Source organism: Anarhichas minor, unplaced genomic scaffold, assembly GCF_050575085.1.
Source record: "Anarhichas minor isolate MPS153535 unplaced genomic scaffold, ASM5057508v1 ptg000024l, whole genome shotgun sequence".
Classification (NCBI taxonomy): Eukaryota; Metazoa; Chordata; class Actinopteri; order Perciformes; family Anarhichadidae; genus Anarhichas; species Anarhichas minor.
The window spans coordinates 4,093,869-4,114,908 of record NW_027466470.1 but is presented as its reverse complement, the minus strand read 5'-3'; the positions used below and the strand labels follow the sequence as shown (position 1 = coordinate 4,114,908).

General features: G+C 44.7%; 1 protein-coding gene across 1 annotated transcript in view; it reads right to left on the bottom strand.

Annotated features, from left to right (window-relative positions):
* Window positions 1-21,019, bottom strand: part of cadm3 (cell adhesion molecule 3) — a 79,452-nt gene extending 58,433 nt beyond the window's left edge. Inside the window, exon 1 of the mRNA XM_076098621.1 lies at window positions 20,201-21,019. Within this exon, the coding sequence (XP_075954736.1) occupies window positions 20,201-20,291 (91 nt within the window). The 5' untranslated portion in view covers window positions 20,292-21,019. The remainder of the gene's footprint in view (window positions 1-20,200) is intronic.
* Between the last annotated feature and the right edge of the window lie 21 nt (window positions 21,020-21,040).

Here is a 21,040-nt window from a genome sequence, read left to right as displayed (position 1 = left end):
TCAGAATCCCCACTTTAATCCCTCAAAAGACTTACTGTAACTGACATCCATTTGATACGGCTAACTGTAATTTATTCAAACAATGTCTTGGAACTGAATTCATCACCGTTCAGTATTTCTGTGGAACTTGTGTTCTTGCCAGGGTGTAAAAGCCTCCGAAGCATCACTTAGACCATTACGGAGCACTAGCCGTCATTTCCTCACCATAAGACTATGAGCAGCTCCCTAAAATCGTTTGGCACATTACTCTGATCCAGCGGTAGGCCGAAGTGTGGGATATACCAGACCCTGAGATGGAATATGTATTCTGACAACACAAAACAGAAGGAATTAATGCTCAAGACTGACATTTAGCTGCAGGTATTCCAGACAGCTTTGTCTGCAGCTGTGGACGGGGAGTAACCATCATCCAGCCAGCAGCAACTACCTGAGATCTGGCATAAAAAGGCAAATACCTGTCCGATTTATCATCCAGTCCCTAATGTGCTCTATAAACTCCTATCATAATAGGTGTATGTCAAGCTAAAAAGCCAAGTAAACACAGAACCTCCTCCACTACATCTTCGTAGGGCGCGAGCACTGATGCATGATGGATGTACGGTAGAGTGTGCAAATGTGTGTGCACTGTACCATCAATGCCATTCGAAAAACTAATGTGAGCCAATCTAAAACTGTCAGGAGCAATGACAGAACGGACTTTTTTTAGATATATTTCTGATCGGTTTTTGTAGAGGTTTCCTTGAAATGTTCCAACCCATCCCAGGAGTCTGTCTTTCAAGTTCCCCTGCTTTGGATTGGCTGTTATCCTTTTCTATTACACAGCTTGATTCCGATTGGTCAATTGCAGCACTCTGCGGGCTGTGATTTTCTCCACAGCAGACCGCTGCTATATGAAAAACATGCCGTTGCGATGGACGCTGTCCTTATCTCCGGACTATCTTATTTATTTTATTTTAGAGTCAATCATTTGTGTCATATTATTGATATCTTTAGTAAGTAGCCGTGTAATAAGTGGGTTAATGTACAGCCAGTAGGTCATTATTGTGAGAACCCCTTCGGGGTGATTCAAGACCCCTTTAGAGGCTCGTTCTGCCATAATGACCGGCTCGCTGTGCATCATCGCAGTATTTATAAACCGATGGGGAAAAACACAACATAAAACGACTCGTCCTACCTTCAGAACAGCTTCAGTGCTCACTGTCATAGATTCTCTGTGCTTCTGAACGCCATTCTTCTAAAAAAATTCCCTCATTTGGCGTTTTAATGATAACGGTTGCCAAGCGCCGTCTCTGCATAAATATATATATACACACATATATATATATATGTGTGTATATATATATATATTAGAAACTGGTGACAGCAAAGGGCATAGCATATGATTCACATCATTTTCACACTCATCAACACATTGAGTCAGCCTGCGTGCTCTGTCTGGAAACAGGTTTTAATTTGTCACTCATTAGTATACACTATGTGCTTACTGTCATTCTCTATATGAAACGCACGACAGGTGTTACTGCACCGAAATGGAGCAACAAGCTCCACCGAAGTAAGCAAGAAGATATATACGTTGTTTGTGGTCTGACGCCCCCGTCAGCTTGACTGACACCATTTGACCTCCGACTGTTAACATACATGTCGTTTCGGGGGCACCTGCTGAAAGAACCGATCGTGTTCCCAAAACAGGTTTGCAAAGATTACATCTGATTTTGCAAAAGTTGAGAAAGGGAGCAGGAAAGCCTTCCACAGCTATCACAAAGCTAGTGAAAGGATCAGTTCACACAGAAGACATGTTTTCTCACTTAGCGCTCGTGCTATCTCACCATGCTGACGGTTGTGGTTTTATTTGTCCAGTTTTGACGTATCAATCTGTGAGATTTCTGCTGCCACCTCAGTTCTACTGAATTGAATGGAACTCTCTTTGTTAAAAGATAAATTCTTTGGAGTAAAGTAGTTCTATTGAGAACTGTTCACAATGAGCTCTGTGGATTATCCAGAGGAATGGGGACACTATTCTAGAAAGACACACTCCTGTAGATTTTATTTTAAAGTATTTTTCAAAGCTGTGAGAACCAAAAATGAAATCCCATTCACCTCCGGTGTACTCATGAATATCTGCACGGCCCGTCAGATCGTGTGTTTTTTTTTTGGGGGCGTTCTGACCCTTTTCACACACGAGTGACAATATTCCTAAGTGCATACAGTGTAAACATCCAGCGCACCGACAGGCTACAAGTAGTTCTCCAGGCTGAGCCGCTGTGCATCAGCACATTACTATGATATACTTATGCTCTCCATTCATACACTCAGTCATGACGCTGAATCTTATTTAATGTCACAAGCCACATTCGCCTGGAGTGGAGCTCTACAAGCTGAGCTCCGAGAGAAAAGGACTGAAGTCATCTTTCTTTTCCTGCACGTCTGCCTCTGTTTCGCCTCTCTCGGTCTCCTCTCTCGGTCTCCTCTCTCCCTCTGTGTATCTCTCTATCTGCTTCTCTGCTGTGATCGCACCCCCACACCTACTCCCCTGTTCCCTCTCTCTCCCCCTCAATCTGTCTCTCTCTATCTATGCCTCTCCACCTCTCTCTCTGCCCCTCTGCAGTCGGTGAATTCCCTCGGGTTCTACAGCGGGAGACTATTACACTCACAGACAGATTCGCTCTCCTCCAATTCTTCTCTGTCCTCTTCCTCCCAGCTCTCCCCCTATTTCATCATCCCCCTCTTCCTCTTCTTCTCCTGTACTCTCGAGCCTCTATCCCCTCTTATTCGTTCCCTCCGTCGGCATGAATGTGTGTAGTTGTGCGTTTTTGTGCACTCACGCACAGGCCTTCCAACCCTCCCTCCGCCCCTTTCTCTTTCTCCTTTTCTTCAGTCAATATAATTGGCATCGCAGGAGTGCTCCCTGCAGAGTATGCTAAAACAGCAAGCACAAAAACAGAGGGAGAGCAGCGAAGGAAGCAGGATGGGAGAGAGATGTGGATAAAGAAGACGAAGAGAAAGGGGAGGACATGAAAGCAGAGAGGGAAGAAGAGGGAAGAAGGCGATGAGAGGAAAACAGAGGAAGGGACTTAAAAGTGATGAGAGGGGATAGATAGATAGATAGATCGACTTTATTTCAGACTCAGGGTCCAGAGAGACAAATACATAAAAAGAAATAATGAGAATGGATGAGGATGAGAAATAACTATAGAATATAGAAGGAATTAAGATATATAAGAAGAGAAGAGGGCAGAGAGAAAGAGAAATAGAAATGAAGAACTGAGCAAAAAAAAGAAAGAAAGGAAGAGTTGGAAAGAGGATGTGGGAATGGAAGAAGGGAAGAAAGCAAGGAAGAAAAGATAATACCAAGGGGTTGGGGAAGAAAAGAAGAAACAAAGAGAGGAGGGAAAGAAAAAGAAAGCGGGAAAAGAAAGGAGGGACGAGAGCTTCAAAAAGACAAAGACAGTAAAAATAAGAGGAAACAGAGAGGCCAAAAACAAAAGAAATTGTGAGAGAAACGAAAGAGGAGGAAAACAAACACAAAGGGAAAGGGAGGGAAATTAAGGGAGGAGAAAGGAGGACGCAATCAGAAGCAGAAGCAGGGAAGATAAGACAAAGGGTGACACAGAGGAGAAAATGAGGAAGACAATTGGGAGAGAAAAGTCTTGAAAATAGCAATCAGCCACCAGAAAAACCAGAGCGCGTCCATTCAGAAAGCAGCAAGCCACTCAAGACAAATTCAGCCATATATCTCCTCCTGACGAGACACACAAGGGCCAAACCACATTAGACTGCAAGACAACCATCCTGAAATAACCCAGACCTCAAGTCGCAACAGCAGTCTCTCCGTCTCTACCTCCGCAGACTCTCTCTGGTTTCACAAAGAATAACTTATTTTTTATTTTTTAAGTTAGAGGCAATATTTCAATGTAAAAGTGCACGTCTCATCAGCCTAAAACACAGATACTTCATTTGATTCGGCAAAGACGAGCGCCCCACTATTAACACCCTCCACATTTGTCCTAATTAACCAACAAGATGTCAGCAGCTGGAAATGTTCTTGGCAAACTGCACATTAATCAAACCACAAGTGCAAGAAACGAGCACCAATGCGAGATGTCCAGAGGAAGTGAGCCGACCGGCGACTCATCCGGCAGGAAAGCAGGTCGGAGGAGTGCAAAGATTACTGACATCACAGTACCGACATTACCGGAGATCACGACGTCACGCCACTTTCTGGCTAATGAGTCTCGCTAACGAGAAAATGAATCTCCTGCTGCCACTCGGGGGGGGCGGCTGGAATGAAATGTTGTCGTGTTTATTCTAAATGTGACACATGTAGGGCTGCAACTAACCTTTGTTTTCATCTTTATTAATCCATCACTTATGTTCTGATTAGTCGATCACTCATGTAGGAGATAAAAATGTAGACAAATGAAGACAAATGACCGTCACAACAACGCGTTGGGGACCTGAAATTGCTGTCTCAGTGTCAACAAATAAAATGGAAAACAAATTCAAAGGTTTTAAATCTTCTCTTTCTCATTCTCAATACTCATACATTCATGTGTTACTTGGTGCACTGGTATCAGGTGGAACATTGAACTGAGCGTTGTGGTACTTATTCTTAAAGGCTTCTCTTAGATGGACTGTTGCTTGGGTTGTACCTCATTTGTACGTTGCTTTGGACAAAAGCATCTGCCAAATGAGTAGATCTAAATGTAAATTTACAGATACAAAGCTCGGAGAAAAAAAGCACTTAAATGTCACTTTTGAAGATGGGACCAATTCGGGGTAAAAAAAAAAAAAATAACAAGAAAGGGGAACGCAGATGTTGGAAATAGAAGGACGTCAGATAGAGTATGCACGTTGAAATCAAATCTAAATGACTAAAAAATAGGAATAAAAGATTCACCGATGGGATCACACCAGACACTACGCCAAATCGGACCAGGGGACGTAAAGCGGGGGGGGCAATGACCCCTTCCCAACGTTCTACCTTCCCTACTTCCGCACTCTTGCTCGAACCACTCTCATTTTGTTCTCAGCGACACACTGGTAAAGTTCCAGGGCTGCATCTTGCACGGCTGTGACGCCATCTGTTCACAGACAGACTGAACCATAAACACCTGACAAAGCACGAAGAACCACTTCTGTGATGGAATCCGATACAGTCGGTGTCTCCGGGACCACATTGTGCCGCGACGACACGCACAGAGACTCACAAGGTGAAAACAATACCAGCCAACAACAAATAAATAGTATGTCAGGACAATGTGGAATGGACAATGTACAGAGTTATAGAATATGAGGCAGGTATTTGAAAAGAAAACACTATGAGATTACTAAATCAATATGTAGTCAAGTTAGTTTTGTTTGTACACGAATATCACGAATCACAACTTTGCCTCAGGGAGGGGCCTTTACTGTACAGCTCACTGTGTCCTTGAACCCTCGCAGCGGATACGGAGAAACTTCATCGCTGGAAAGAATTTAAATAAACCTCAGGAGAAGAGGAGGGATTCCTCCCGCAGGACCGACAGACGGGAATAGATGCGGTGTGTCTACATTATAAACGTAATAAATTACAACATAGACAAACCAAAACGTACATGTCGCTAAAAATCTGGATCAATAATACATGAACGTGTATCATCATCTCTTTGTGTTGATAGCAATCCTGCAGATTTACTGCAAAATCTGACTTGATGGGACGCTGCAGCACAGCGGTCCTTGGAGGCTGACAATCTTTTCTGGTAATAGTGTCATTTGTTCTCGGTAATTACTTTATTGTCAAAATGTGGCGAGAGTTTACGGATCTTACAATGCGACAAAGAGAACACTATAAAACTGCCAAACACAACCTATTTGTGATTCAGAACAGCTAATAAAAATGCGGAAATTATAAATGGCCGGTGTACCAAAAAGGGTAACATGAAATTATTTGTTAAGGAACATGAAGTCCAATTTCGTTTACTAAAGCAGAAATTATGAATAAAACATTACACCGCCTATTGTACTGCTAACCCTGGCCCGCTCCGTCTGAAATAATCTCAGAAGAGAAACGCAGGACAAAGAAACGTATAGAGTGGTGGAAAATTAAGACCTCTAATACGGACGTTTCACACATTTTCACCCTTTTCAAGGCCTTAAATTTAGATTTATTTTAAGGCTTTTGCAATTTTAAAGACACGTGGATGCTCTCTCTTGCTCTGTATTCCGTTTTCTCCTCTGTCTCCTGTGACTCGGCTTCTCTCTTTCTCTTTGTGTCTCTTCCCCTCCCTTCCTCAATCTAATCTTGCTCTCTGAAGGCAAAGAAAAAAAAAAAAGGAGAAGAGGACAGACTCTATTCTATTCAAATCCAAAGCCGGGAGAGCAGACTCAAATCCAACCCAATCGCGTTTGAAGCCAGGTTCCGCTCCAAATGGTAATTTGTCAACTGTCTATTGGCTTGGGCGCGGGGGCTCCTGTGATTGACAATCTGAGGGAGGAAGTGAGAAAGGAGGCGACGCCGACATCGTGTTGCTGTGATGAGTGCAAATATTAGTGGTCTTTGTTTTATGATCATTGTATTTGCATAGCTGGTCCTTCAGATTCACTGGCAGTTATAGAATAAGGTTCTTATTTACTTGACTTTTAATTTCGGGCGGTAATCTGTTGTCCCAGACTGAAATATCTCAACAACTGAAATTAAATCTGGTCCCAGCGTTCATGTTCCCCCGAAGCTGCCATCATCAGGTTTAAACTTTCAATTTTGTCGAATACTTTGGTTTGCGATCAAATACCAGCAAATATTAGCACGCTAACGCGTTAACCTCAAATGGTGAACGCGGTAAACATTGTACCTGCTAAACATTAGCATGTTAAGCGTCGACTCATTGAGCATGTTAGCATGCTGGTGTTAGCATTTAGCTTGGAAATGTTGAAGTGCAACCTTCTTGCATAGTGCTCTCATCTATAATGACCATGTCCTGACTATGGGAGAAAAATGTTGTTGTATTTTTTTTAAATGTTTCTGTTTGTTGCCTACAAGGATGGAATAAAATGATAGATCCGTTGGAGATTTAAACTGTGATGTGGTTTCATTGAACTTAATGCTAACCCTGATGTTGATACGGCACAATGAAGAAACATTCCAAAATGTGACTTATCAAAAAGGTTGCCTCTCAGTCTTGTTGAATCATGAAAAGCAGATTTCTGTGAAGGTCTATATGTCGTACAAAAACTCAAATACAAAACCTATCCTTGTAAATTGAGTTCTTTATCACATCAAGTATTAAGTGTGGGCTTTTCAGGTCAGGAAAAAAAAACGTTACGGACACGAATTTTGAGAAATCACTGTCTCTGGCAACTCTTATTCATACAGATGATGGTGCTGTAAATGAAAGGCAAACTTCCTGTTTCAAACTGTGACCTGAAGGCTTTTACAGATGACAGGTAGAACATCTCAGAAGACAAACATCCAGCCCAGTTACCTTGGACATACTACTTTTAGGTAGACATTATTCCGTGTGTCATAACTTGAGAGCCGGTAAAAGAAGTTCTCCATCACACCAAGAGTAGGAGTGTAAGATAAATAAAAGATTATTCGATGTCAATTGTGCCTGTCTGTTAACCAAAGGAAACCTACTATTTGACTGTGAAGATGTTTGAAACTGCGGCTGAAGGCTCTGAGATGGCAGGTGAATCTGTGAACTTTGGATATTCCCCTTCTGGAGAGGAATTACTGTCATTTCGGTAAGCAAAGACCCAAAAGACCGACGTCCTCTACTGGCCTCGACGACTCACATCTCGCATGAAATCTGCTGCATCCCTGTCTCTCTCTCTCCGCGGGTAGATCTGTGCACAAACACTGTCGTGGTTAGGGATTCCCCCTCGGGCCGCCAGCGCTCAAAAAAAAGTACGCAGTCAATGCGGCGCTTTGGCTCCGACAAATGGCAGGTGTTCCATCACCGTTCCATTTCTAGTTATTAATGGATTTACTTTTCTGACAGTGAAGAGGTTTTGTGACTTCACTTTGAAACTGCTGTATAAATAGTTATTTTATCATACTGTCTGTCAAGTCTGGCACTGTGAATTATTAATATTTATCTTAGTACAGTATTATCCAAGAGGAGATTTAAAAGGTCCTATTTCAGAGAGTTTTCAAAGGAGAAAGAATAATGCGCATGATGTTTGTCAAATAAAAGCATGGTGCTTTTTTTTTCTTTCTCCTCCCTACAGAGAGGTGCTTTTCAAATAGAGTACATGAGCCACTGTAGCTTTGTTAATCGGATATTTGTGTGAGAGTGTTTGCACGTATCAGCATGTGTTTATATATACAGAGAGGAGCTAATGAGAATATTAAATGGTATTTATGAATGGCTAAACGGGTATTCGTTCTACTGGCATCCCTGTGTGACCCTGCATACGATACTATCGCTCATATAAATGCTTGACAGTGTCACACCGACGAACGTTCCTTTATCAGGTATTTCTTCATTGAAACTGAAAAAGTCAAGTTTGATTCAGGTGAAGCTTTCAGTTTTCATTTTGACCAGCGCAACATCAGTTGATTGGAGGGACTTAAGTGATTCAACGCTGACAGGAAATTTGATAGCAGCAGTTTATCGAGGATGAACCAAATTGAAAGAGGCAGAGTGACAATTCAGCGAGACCGACATCACCTCCTCCCGCCTTCTGTTGTCACTCCTTCACAACGGTAGCATGTCCCCCTATAACCACTGGTAGCTGTGTCTACATAAGCTGTGACAGACTTCTATTGTTCGGGGGAATATGTGCCAGTCAATTTATGACATGCTGGCTGGACTTAATCTGAAAATGCCAGTAAAAATGATTGGATTTTTGAACATGGAATTACTGCACATCTTAACATGTCGGCCATTTAACTAATGCTCTAAAACGGAGCCAAGGACAATGACGGAGCAGATAGTGGAGTCTAGCGCCTCGGCTATGGACACATTGACAGGACGCATGGTTACAATGGGGCTCAAACGTGCAACTTTAAGACTAGAGCTGGCCGCAACCATGCGGGTTTGAAAAAAGAAGCCAACGTGAAAGTCCCTTGAACTTACACTCTTTCTAACATACATCAGGGGGCGACTCCTCTGGTTGTATAGAAGTCTATGAGAAAATGACTCTACTTCTCTCTTGATTTATTACCTCAGCAAACATTGTAAACATGAGTTTATGGCGTGAATTGCTAGTTTCAAGTCTTCTTCAACACAGCATGATGTTCATTTAGTATGTAAGTATGTTCCCATTGAGAGTAAAATCAGCGTTCGGTTGTACTTCCCTCCACACGCTCGTGTCACTTCTGGTTGCAAAAAACCAAAGACCTTTAATTTACGATCATGAAAGGAAAAAAAATAAAGCAACAAATCCTCACAAACGAGAAGCTGGAACTAAAAAAATGTTAAACATTATAAAAAAATGACTGAAACCATTACTGGATAATCAAGCCGATTCATTTTCTGGTGTTGGACAAATGGATAAATTGACTAAACGTTCCAGTGTCAGGAAGGCTGTGCATAGTGACTCAGCTTGAATATGTACGTATTAAGCCCATGCACTGCATAGATAACTCTGCGTCAGCCATCAGATACTATTAGCACAACTCTAATAAAAGAAAGTGTTGTGTTGACGGTCAGACTTCAGACTTGGGTCTTCATTGTCAACTTGCTTATGAAGATTTGCATGCTTGACTTTGACTTGTCCTCAGGGACTTGAGACTTGGTCTGACAATCTTTGACCCAAATACTTGACCTGCCTCCAACCCATGAAATCTCTCTTCAGCAAATGTCCTAGATTGCAAATTTCACTGTTCAGCGAAATAAATATTCCAAAACAAATTTTCCGATTTATTGATATCTTAGATTCTGCGATGCCTATCTGTCAATCTTTTCCATTGAATTCTTAAAATAGGATTTCCTCCCGCACATTGGGGTGGGTAGGTAACACCAGGTTGTCATGGTTTTCATGTTTGCTCCACCGAAGTGTAACACACAATAATGCGAAGAGATGTCAGCACGTAGCCATCTTGCCCACTGGCAACTGACCCTATGACGTAAATGACCCATCCTTTTCCCTCTTCGTCCTTTTTCGAACAGAACCTCGGTGAATTATACCGGGAGGTTGATGAAACCAGGCCAGCGCTGCTTCTCTCAGCCCCCGAGGGGGAATAACCAGAAAATGTCACAGAACCCTTCAAACAACAACAAAAAGACGCTCTCCCAGGCACGCCGCCGAGCGCTGTCACAAAGTCAAGCGTGACACCACCCGTGTACGAGTCTACACGCCTCCCCTCCCTCCTGCCAGTGAAGATGTCAACCTGAAAATAGCTCAGTGAAGCCGAACACTGAGCCGCGATAAATAAATCACAATAATATTTAAATATTCATTGTAGAATAGGAGAACAAGAAGGGAAAAAAAACAGAAATGCAGGGGATAAACTCCTTTTTCTTTGCTTCACACATCAAAACAGTTTGCCTTGAGGAGGTACGACTGCATTATCAAATTCTCCCTTCAAGGGACTCATCAAACATACAGTAGCCTGTGTAAGAGGCTGATAGTCGTCACGCCTCGGGCTTCCTGTATGAATGAACAGCAGATAAGGGCATGTAGCTCATTAAGTCAATTATATCGTTCACTAGTGCCGTCTGTCGATGCATTACGCGAATGGGACGAATTTGCCGGTAGATATGGAGTCATCTTCATTGGCACGCAGGCCGAGGGAGAGCCATTGAACTGTATCTCTAGAGAGAGGGGGGGGTTCCATTCAGAAACTAGACCACGTGGGCCGGTCGAGCCTCGCAGCAGGAGCCGTGTCAATAAATCTGTCCTTTAAAAAAAGGCCTGTCCATTTGTTGAAGAGCAGCAGCAACAAACAAAATAGCACTCGACATGCTGCGGCACTCTCAGTGTGTAAAAAAAACACCAACAGAACGGGAGGTCTGGCATGCACTCCTCAATCCATCCCCGCAGTTTGCTTTTGATAACAAAAGTCATAATGACATTCAAGTACTCACCAGGCTGAGAAATTAAGCAGCGACAGAAGGAGAGAAATGGAGACAGAACAAGCGAGGAAAAAACGAGGAGTGTGTGTGTACGTGTGTGTGTGTGTGTGTGTGTATTCGCGTAGGCTACTGTACGTGCTAGTTAGGATGTACGCGGGGTCGGATGAGACAGACGTTGGTTGGGTGCCAAGTGGTGAGGTGGAGAAAGCAGCTTTCCATCGAAACCTAAGTCTGTTTATAAAGTGTGTGATTAATCCCCCCCCCCCCCCCCCCCCCTACTCCTTCAACAGAGAGGCCTTGAAGAGCTGTTTAATTACTCAGCACTTTGCTCGCTAGGAAACGGAGCGTCGCTGGCTGGACACCACCTTATGGAGGAGGAAAAAAATATATAATAATGTCTGTGAGCAGTTTGGAAAATGCTGCATATCGAATGCCTACACTGAGTATATACAGAAGTGGTACGCTGAGTGGGGAATATATGAAAGCATTCGCTGGCCTGCTAAACACACATACTTTTGCGTACACACAGATAGCTAGGCGGACACACACAAACACACACATAATGTTTTCGCCTGGCAGTCTACAGCCTGGCTCACAGGGGTATTTTTGTTAGTTTTGTAAGTAAAGACTAGAAGGCCTTCAAAGCTCTATTTGAATACGATTGTGTGTAAGTGTCTTCATGCATAAATATGTACATATGTGGGCTTTTTTTCTTAGATTGTTTCTGTGAGTGTGTTATCATGTTTACACATTTGTGTGTGTGTGTGTGTGTGTGCATCTCTGAGAATCCCTGTGGATGATCGTCTATTATATGCATGTGTGTGTGTGTGTGTGTGTGTGTGTGTGTGTGTGTGTGTGCAAACACACAGTCAAGAACTTGCGTGTTCAATGAACAAGCAGCATGCTTAAGTCTGCTTGAGAGGGAAGCTGGCTGAAAAACAGACAGATAGACTGTGTGTGTATGTGTGTGTGTGTGTGTGTGTGTGTGTGTGTGTGTGTGTGTGTGTGTACCAAGGATTCTTAACAGTCTGTCTAGCAGGATATGAGAAAGTGAAGTGAAGGAGACTGAATCACAACGAGGTGAGTGTATTTTGAGCGCTCACACAAAGGTAGAAGTGTGTGTGTGTGTGTGTGTGTGTGTGTGTGTGTGTGTGTGTGTGGTAGATTCTCATGCAGGGATAAGCAGCTTAGGGAAGGAGCATATTCTTTTCTAAGTAAATCTCATTAATTTTAATTAGCTGTATATTTAGCCCGTACACCTGGATTGGCTGTAATTCCGTTTGTATATATAGCGACTAGTGAGCTGAGCAGGTGATATCACTCAGGTAGCGATTATATTGCCGTAGCCGCCTCACATTTGCATAATGTCCCGTTTTTGATTATGTCGCGTGCCTTCGGAGGATATCACAGGCAAATAGGCATTCCCTTCATTTTCCTATTGCATGCTCTATGTAGCGCGCCACGGCTCGTCCCTTCTAAACGTTCACCTTTTTTCTCTTGTGGGTTCTTTCCCCTGCCTCGCTCCCTGCGCTGTGTCTTTTCATCCTCTCTCTCCGGTCTGTGCACCCCATCATTAGAGTGCGCTCGCTTTATTTGTCCCCCGACTACCCCCTCCTCCTCTACTTCTGGGCCTGCATGCCTCTTACTGTATGGATTTCTCGTGTTCACGTGCGCGCCTCTGTCGTTCTCCCTCTGTCTCCCTCGCCCTCCCCTCCTTTCCCGGGTAATCAGCTTATCCTATGTGTGTCCAAGCCTCTATGTCTGCGTTCCTCCTCTCTTTGTTTCGGATTCATTCAGCAGGGAGATTAGAGATGCCTATTTGGTGCCTTTGTCTTCAACCGGCGCAGCAGCGCTGGGTTACACCGCGCGGCGATGGCCTCGTCGTCAGAAGCCACAGCCACTCATCATGTGCTCATCATACCCTGATCAGTGTGAAGGGCCAGATGCAGAATAAAAGCCAAGGCTGCACCTGAGTGTGCGAGTTTGAAGCCTCAACTTCTATCACAGTGATTGACTGCTTGATCGATTGACCTGACCTTTTAATGTTTAAAAGGAAGGCTGTACATATACTGTATATATATATATATATATATATAGCAATTCTCACTGGAAAAGGTGGATGTGAAAGAAGCCTAGAAGCTTCTGCTTGTGTTCATCAATAAACTACTTTGTTGGAATTAAATTCCTCCATTTAAGAAAAGAAGAGTTGGGAAAAGCGATCCTACAGTCGGTAACAATCACTGTATTCACCAAGTCCAAGGTGAAGATGTTCAAAGAATGGAGATATTGATTGTGTTAGATGAGTACCCATCTGTGCTTTGGCATTGATGGAGGAACATAATCAACCAAACACACAAAAGCTCTGGAAAACAAATGTCAAACGTGACGCAAGGGTTGAGTGGAAGAGAGATAACAAGCTATTTACTCCACTGTCTGTTTAAACATTGAGCAGTCTGACCTCATTTTTCGCCTTTTAGCAGATTCATTCAAATATATCAGATACAAAATATATGTACATTAAAATGTGATGTCTGTGTGGAAACCACTTCTAATACAGCGGGTAAATGCACATTGCTATCTTCATACCGCCTAAAAGGAAGATGAAACCGTCCACGCGGTGTGTATTCACATCTTGCAAACGGTGCAGAAAAGTCTAAACTCCATCCAAAGTTTGCCGTCCGCTCAGCTTCTCCAAAGACTCCTACAGTATACCACACTCCATTTCCACCAGTTCTCGCCACTTCGCCTCTTCCGTAGAATTTACAGTACTTGCAAAACTGCAGCAAAAAAAAACCCACACGTCATCATTTTTGTTGCCTTCCAGGAAAGACTCGTAAAAGACGACCTTTTCCGCTTCGATGAAAAGTAAACCCAGGCTATACAGCATCAGGTCTAATGATCCTACACCCGACATGCTTGTTATGTTGACAGTGCAACCGGCAAAACTACTTCCCCACCTTTGCAAGGGGTGCATGACGAATTTGATCCAACTACAATGCAGCCATAAATGATGATGAAACACGCGCACCAAACGCCGGGTACTGTATAAACTCAGAGGACATAATAAAGACTGCCTTTTAGTAGCAGACGTATATGGCAGCTATGAGCATTTAAGCAGTGTGGTACAGTGGGATTGGGAGGCATTAGGAGTGCAGCAGTGCCGTGGAACCATAAATAAACTCCACTGAGCAGTGGCTGTGTTACAATGCAAAAACTTAAATAATGACAACATCTAAATGTTTCGCAGCACACAATAAACTCCCAACTGTAACAATAAAGATATGCTCTGTATAGGAAACCATATTCAAAACTGCTTCAGTGCAATAATCTACTTTTAGAATAACTTTGTATCCGATTTGGTACGCTGCAAAGCAGTCACTTTAAATCGTCCTCACTGGTAATCAGTCGGTCGATGCTAAAATGCTATCAAAATCTTCACTGCATGTGCCAAGACAGGACGAGGCCTCGAGGACTCGGCCTGTCCGTCTGGCTGCTGATTCACTTTGACATTAGATGAGCTGGTAAAGCAGAAGCGCCAGACTCTGCCTCCGACTGTGGCCCAATGCAGCGCTAAAACAGGGAAGTGTATCACAAATAGTTACCCTAAAACAGCCATTTATAGTTATATTATAGAGGGGGGGGGGGGAGTGACATGGTAGCGTGTGTCAGGTTTGCTGACACAGAGGCCGTGTGCGTTCAGCAAAACAGCATGTTCAGAAGTATTCAGAGTAAGAATGCAATAATACGTAAACACAGACGTTTTGCAAAGATTCATACTAGTGGGAATTACTTCCATGGGAGGTTATATTCACAATACCTTTTCCACCAACGCTGGTAGTACATGTGGCAGTACTATGTTAGAGGCTTGATAAGACTCAGCATCCACTGAATGGACATCGACATCCTCAGCAGAAACCAGCCTATCGGGAGAATTCCCACGAGAGCACACAGGTGAATTAAAAAGGCTTTACGGCTGTGGTATCAGCGATAAGATCCCCTCCCCCACCCCACCCCCCCAGACCCACTCCCTACCACCAGCCGAAGTGATGGCATCATCAAAAACAGGCAATAAACAAGAGCAGACCTCTGCTCAGGGGGAACCCTCAGCACTCAGACTCAATCAATATAAGTGCTGCGCTTTACGGCCACGCACTCGCGTCTTCCGGCACCCCAGCATAGTTGGGAGTTTCACACAGCGGCAGTGATGTGCTTCAACAAACAGATTCACCTTTCCAGGAAGCCCTCGGTCTGACCAGCCGTGCATCAATGACATGATGGGTGATTTCCACCTCCCTGCAGCAATAAATTAAAACACCAGTTGGAGAATTCCAGCAGGTAATGGGAGAAAAGGGGGAGGGGGGAGGGTTGAGTTGGGAGTGGTGAGAACGTGGGACCTGATCAAAGGAAAAGCCAGTTGAGCATGGAGCACGATAATAAGGGCTCTTGTTGTTGAAAAAAATGAAGCAAATTAATTTATTCCGAGGCGGGTCTTTGTTATTGTGGTTAGCTTTGTTTAATCGGCGGTGTCTTTGTGAAGTGATGGTGTAAAGCCGACAGCTCTGCAAAGGCTCGAACCCCTCATTTTGTCGACTCCCGGTTGCCGCAGAGCGACGCGTCTTCCAAGAGCACCTGAGAGGAAGCTGAGTGTGTTTTGCCGCTTTGCAGAAATCTCAAGAGCACTTCTGTCTTTCGGTGTCTAAATGACATTTGCTGTTATTATGATGCCAGCAGGTGAGATTGATCTGTTTTGGCGTAATCTCACTTAGCGTGAGTGGGCCAGGGTGGATGAGATCTGCCTCAGATTGATGAGGTCTAATGGGAGTCTTGTTTGGGCGCTCTTGATGCCTTTAAGATCCGATGATACCGGCGAGCCACTGCATTTTAATTCGGCTTAATTTAGCCACAAATTACTTATCAACACTTGTGCCTTGTTAAGCTGTGAGCTCTCTCTGCTTGTTGCTTACGCATGTGTAATGTTTCGGCATGTCTGAGGAGCTATATGAAGATAACATGAAGACACAGCAATGTGCATAATGTGTGATGCAAATCCTCCCCAGGGCTCTGGTGCTCATGGTTGGATCTTTGCTGGGAGTTTAATCAATCAGCCACAGCGCCTTAATTAATCGGCATGATGAACAGGAGAAATAATTGGTTTTCTGCCAGATGTGAATCTGTTGCAAACTAATGCCAGCCAATCAGGATCTGATTTATAATCACAAAACTGATCTGGACGACAAAACACTTAAAGGATCAGAGAAGAATAAACACGCAAGACAATGGAAGTCATATGGCTTTGGATTTAAAATTCTGACAGGAGACAGTTGCTTCTAAATATTGCACTGAGGAATTTTAGATGCCTAATTGGATCTATATAGTGTCACAATCATCATCAGCCTCATTGATTGAAAAGCATAGGATATGAATTCTGTCTTTTTCCTTTTAAAAAAACAAACATATTGCTTATTAATTAACATGAGAATAATTAATTGGGCTCTTCCCCAGATGTTTCTGAATCAATCGGCAGAAAACTAATGAGTCGGTATGCTTTCCATTGAAGCAGCGGATGTCATTAAGTGCAACCCCCACATTGACAATACTGATCTGCCCCACTCCAATCAGACGAGGTAACCGGTGGCTGAAACAAATGGAAAAGCACTGGAGCCAGTAAATAGCCAGGGTCGAGATTGAAAACCACTGGTTTAGCCCGGTGCCAGTGGAGCCAAATGGAAAAATAGCTTAGGCCTCTTATTAATGTCACAGTGGCTAGGCGGTAATTCCCCGAGGCTCTGTGTACCTCGGCTTGTTAATGAGTCACCGCTTATCAGTCAGCCTTGTTAACAGGCAGAGGCCTCCCATCCAAACCGCCTACTGCCATTGTGTGTTAGCCGTACTGTGTATTAGCCAAGTGTTCTCCCATCTTGGCACACAGGAAGTCAACAGTAAATAACAGCAGCACACACAGGAAGTGGGCATGGAGCCAGCGAGAAAGAGCTGGTCCAGGGGGGGAAGGAGCCCATTTTGTGGCAGGATAAAGTGAACCGCTGGCAGAGGCGAACGCATGCGGAGCCCTCCCGCCTGTAAATCTTACCGCACTAACGATTGGTCCACGCTGCTCCCGTCCTGTAATCCTCTTTCATTATTGGCCTCAGCTGGAAGCACCGCGCTCACTCATTCCGACCAGCAGAAGTCGCCGAGGTAAATAAACTATTAGGCGTGTTTTCTCGTCGACAATGCAAAGATTTTCCTGGGGGTCTGGGATCAGGCTGCAGTGGAGTTGAGGGCCAGGTGGCTGATGGGAGGCCACAGCGAGCGCCGCCCTTCACTCTGTCTGCTAAAAGCGCTCAGGCCGACGGACCCTCCACACACCACAGCAGCCCCCCCGAGGTAACTGGGTCAGCAGAACAGAACCAGGGCACAGCCGGCCAAATGCATGCCTAATCTGTGCCCTTCTGAGAGGCACTTTCCATCCGCAGCGCATGGCTGCACGTCCAGCTGTGGAAATGGATATGTCAAATGGCGCGCAATTAGTGTTTCCCCGATTCGTTCACTCGCTCTAAGGAAGCCCGGTCACAGATAAATCCAGAGGAAAAAAGACAGAGTTAGGGCAGTCCTTTTCCCTGACTTTGACATACATCAAATGAAGATGGGTCAGTGGAAGTAGGAGAGCTGGGAGTCTATAGGATTGGGTGGGAATTTAAGCATCACGGCATGTAGCCTGTTGGTTGCTGTTAATCAACCCCATAACTCATGGGGGGGAGCTCTTTTTCTCTCTTTCCCTCTTTGAATGATGACAGGGGACAAACAGCCTGCATGCTTTTCATTCAGCGTGGACTCTGAGTACAGCAGTGACGGGCAGCCCTGCTCTCTGATTGCTCATCTGCTCCTGCATTGATTTGCTGAGCTAATCGTTTTTCCTCTGTGATACATAACATTGAATTATTTATGCTAAGTAGACCCTTCTGTTCCAGGGCCTCTTAGCATGGAGATCTCCATTATGACGGCATTATCTGACTACCCACCCCGCCCTACTCCATCTTCTACTTAACAGCCGTTCAGACGGACCGGAGCAGATGAGAGCGATGGACCGGCGCTCTGCAGCTCACCACATTGCACACCGAGTCACCACCATTTGCCACATTACTCACACGTCTGGAAGACAGTGAAGAGCCTATATATCTGTATATACCTGAAGAGTGTCCCTTCTTATTCGTATTTATGTTCCTAAGTAGCACAAGAACTATGGTTTGAATTCTGATGGATTTCACTGCAGAAATGTTATTTTGTTTCAGTGTATTAAATATTAGTATTTCATTATGCCTTGATTGGAAAAATGTCTGACAAAAAGACCACAACTTAATGTTTTACAATATGCGCACCAAAATTCTGTCAAGTCAGCACCGCTTCCCTTTTACTCTCAATTGCACACTTTGACGTGTTTTCTCATCCCCGAAACACTGTCAGACGTCCCGGGCTTAATTACTCTCCCAGACTGACATGATAATGTAAAACAGCTCTTAGGTGAAACCAAAGCAGGAATTGGTCATGCATGGTCGGGCCTCCTGCTAGCACACCTTAATCAAATGTGACGCGGGTCTGAATGCGAGCCAAAATCGCTTTCGGACCCAAATAACGAACCGCCGCCTGGGTTTCAATGACGAGCTACACGGTCGGGGTCAGCGCTCTGACGAGAGATTGATATTTCATCGCCAGCGCCCCAATCTGGAGATTGTTCGTGCTTTTCTCCTCTTCAACAGCTTTCAGGGGCCTCGACGGGCCCTCCGTTTGCATTTGCTTAGCAGTGACCTCATCCCGGCTTCTTGGCACAGCCCGATTGGTTCTCACTTTTTACTGCGCTGACCACTGCGAGCTCACGCTGACTTCCCCACATTTCATATACTAACTTGCAGAAACACAGGTATGCATAATTCAACAGAAAGTTAAAAAAAAAAACAGCTGAGTGGATAAACGAAGTGGAAGCACAGTAAATGCGGTGCGTGAGCTTGCATATCTGTGCGCATGCACGTGCTGTGCATGTGTCCATGCATGTGCATGTACCATGTATTTGGATTTGACAAATTGTGTGGGAGTGCACAAGCGAATGCAAGGGACTTCTGCAAATTTATACTGCAAATGCAAATCAGGGAACGTCTATTAGCAGCCTTCCCGCCTGCTGTATCGTCTTAAAGTTCTTTGCCAAACACTTGGCGCAATTAAAGCCTCACTGTACTGAGAACATGCCAGCAGGATTCCACCTGAGTCAATCAATTTTCAATGGATTCAGGGACAACCGTGATGCACCTCTTTTCCGTCGGCAAGATTTGCCCTCTAAAGGCTGTATTACCGGCAGCCAGACACTTGAGTGTTATGTAATTGGAAAAGCACATTGGACAGTGTATTCCTGTTCACGGTGCTCACAGCAGGGATGATATCATTACAAAGTGCTTCTCTCATCAAATCCTCTCTTACCATCCGCTTCCAGCCGCACCCAGCTCATCAAATGTTGAGTTCCAGCCATGACGAGTGCCATGTGTTCTCTACTGTGTGTACGTGTGTTAAGTGTGTGTTTGTGTTAAGTGTGCACACTCCCGTGTTGCTATTTGAGAGCACAAGATTACTGCTCATCTCCAGGTTGCATGAACCTGTGAAACAGATTTAGTCCAAGCGCAGCATGAGATGATGAGCAGGTCAACATGAAGAGAAGAACTGTAGTGCGTGAGTGAGTGTGTGCCCGCTTTTGTATTTCCACACAAGTGACCGGAGATGTCACGGAGCGAGGAGAGAGGAGGAAGCCAGGGGGCAAGTGAGCTACTCCAGCAAGGACCTGTAGTACGCATGTGTGTGTGTGTGTGTGTGTGTGTGTGTGTGTGTGTGTGTGTGTGTGTGTGTGTGTGTGTGTGTGTGTGTGTGTGAGCGTAGTCCTGCACCCACGTGTAAGTCACACACATTCCTCAAAAACAACGGCAGAAATTCCACCGGGGTCCGGGGGAGGTGGTAGTGTCCTATGTGCTTATTAACGGCTGTTTGATTCCCTTGTCATAGTACAGGAAACAACAAAAAAAAACTCAAGTCAACAGATAAGGGGCACCACCGGAGACAGAAAGAGAGGGTCGGGGAGGTCAGGGGCCCCGGGGACGGACAGCCAGATATAGAGAATAGGAGGCTGATGGATAAAGAGAGAGAGAGAGAGAGAGAGAGGTGCTTACCATATGTTATGTTGCTGTGAACCGCAGCTGCGAATAGTGCCGTCAATAGGCTGACACTCCATAACGCGGAGGGGGTTGATGGGAAGGCCATGGTCGGGCGCGCAGATCCGCCTGTCTCACTGAATCCTCAGGAGGGCAGAGGAGCTCTGGATTGTCACCTGCAGCGGGAGAGCAGTGGAGAGAGATAAGGAAAACAGGCTGGGGCAGGCTGCCTGGCCACTAATTGCACGCCCTGCCGTTGGTTGGCTGCCGCTGAATAAACGCTTGGCCCACCCGTTGCTCACGCGTTGCTCTATGGGTATTCATCGATCTGCTTGTGTCATACAGGGCGATTGAGAGAGACGGGGAGTGAGGGGAGGGGAGGGGAGGCTGGCGATAGAGCCAAGAACAGCAGAGAGGATGCGATGGCGGTGTGGTGTGTAGGTGGTAATGAGGGGGAGAAGAAGAAGAAGAGGAGGAGGAGGAGGAGGGGGTTCATATTACTGGGAATATATTCATCCACTTTAACAAGCGGTGCGCATGTGGAGGGAAGGAAAACGAATGTTTGGACTGCCCATAACCGAGCTCCAAGTAATTCTCGCTAATTGGAAATAACGCAAAGCAACAATCCCCCAGTTGGTCGTGAAAAAAAAAAAAACAGAAGAGGAAAATAAGAAAACACACACAACAGCAGCAGAAAGATGCACCTATCTCCCGCTGAGAATACACGGTGCGCTTTGCACAAGACTGAGCTGCTATTCTACACGTCTGTCCGTCTCCAGATACTCGTCCTCTCTCTCTCTCTCTCTCTCTCTCTCTCTCTTTGTCAAACACATAATACGCTCCCTTGTTTTATCTCAC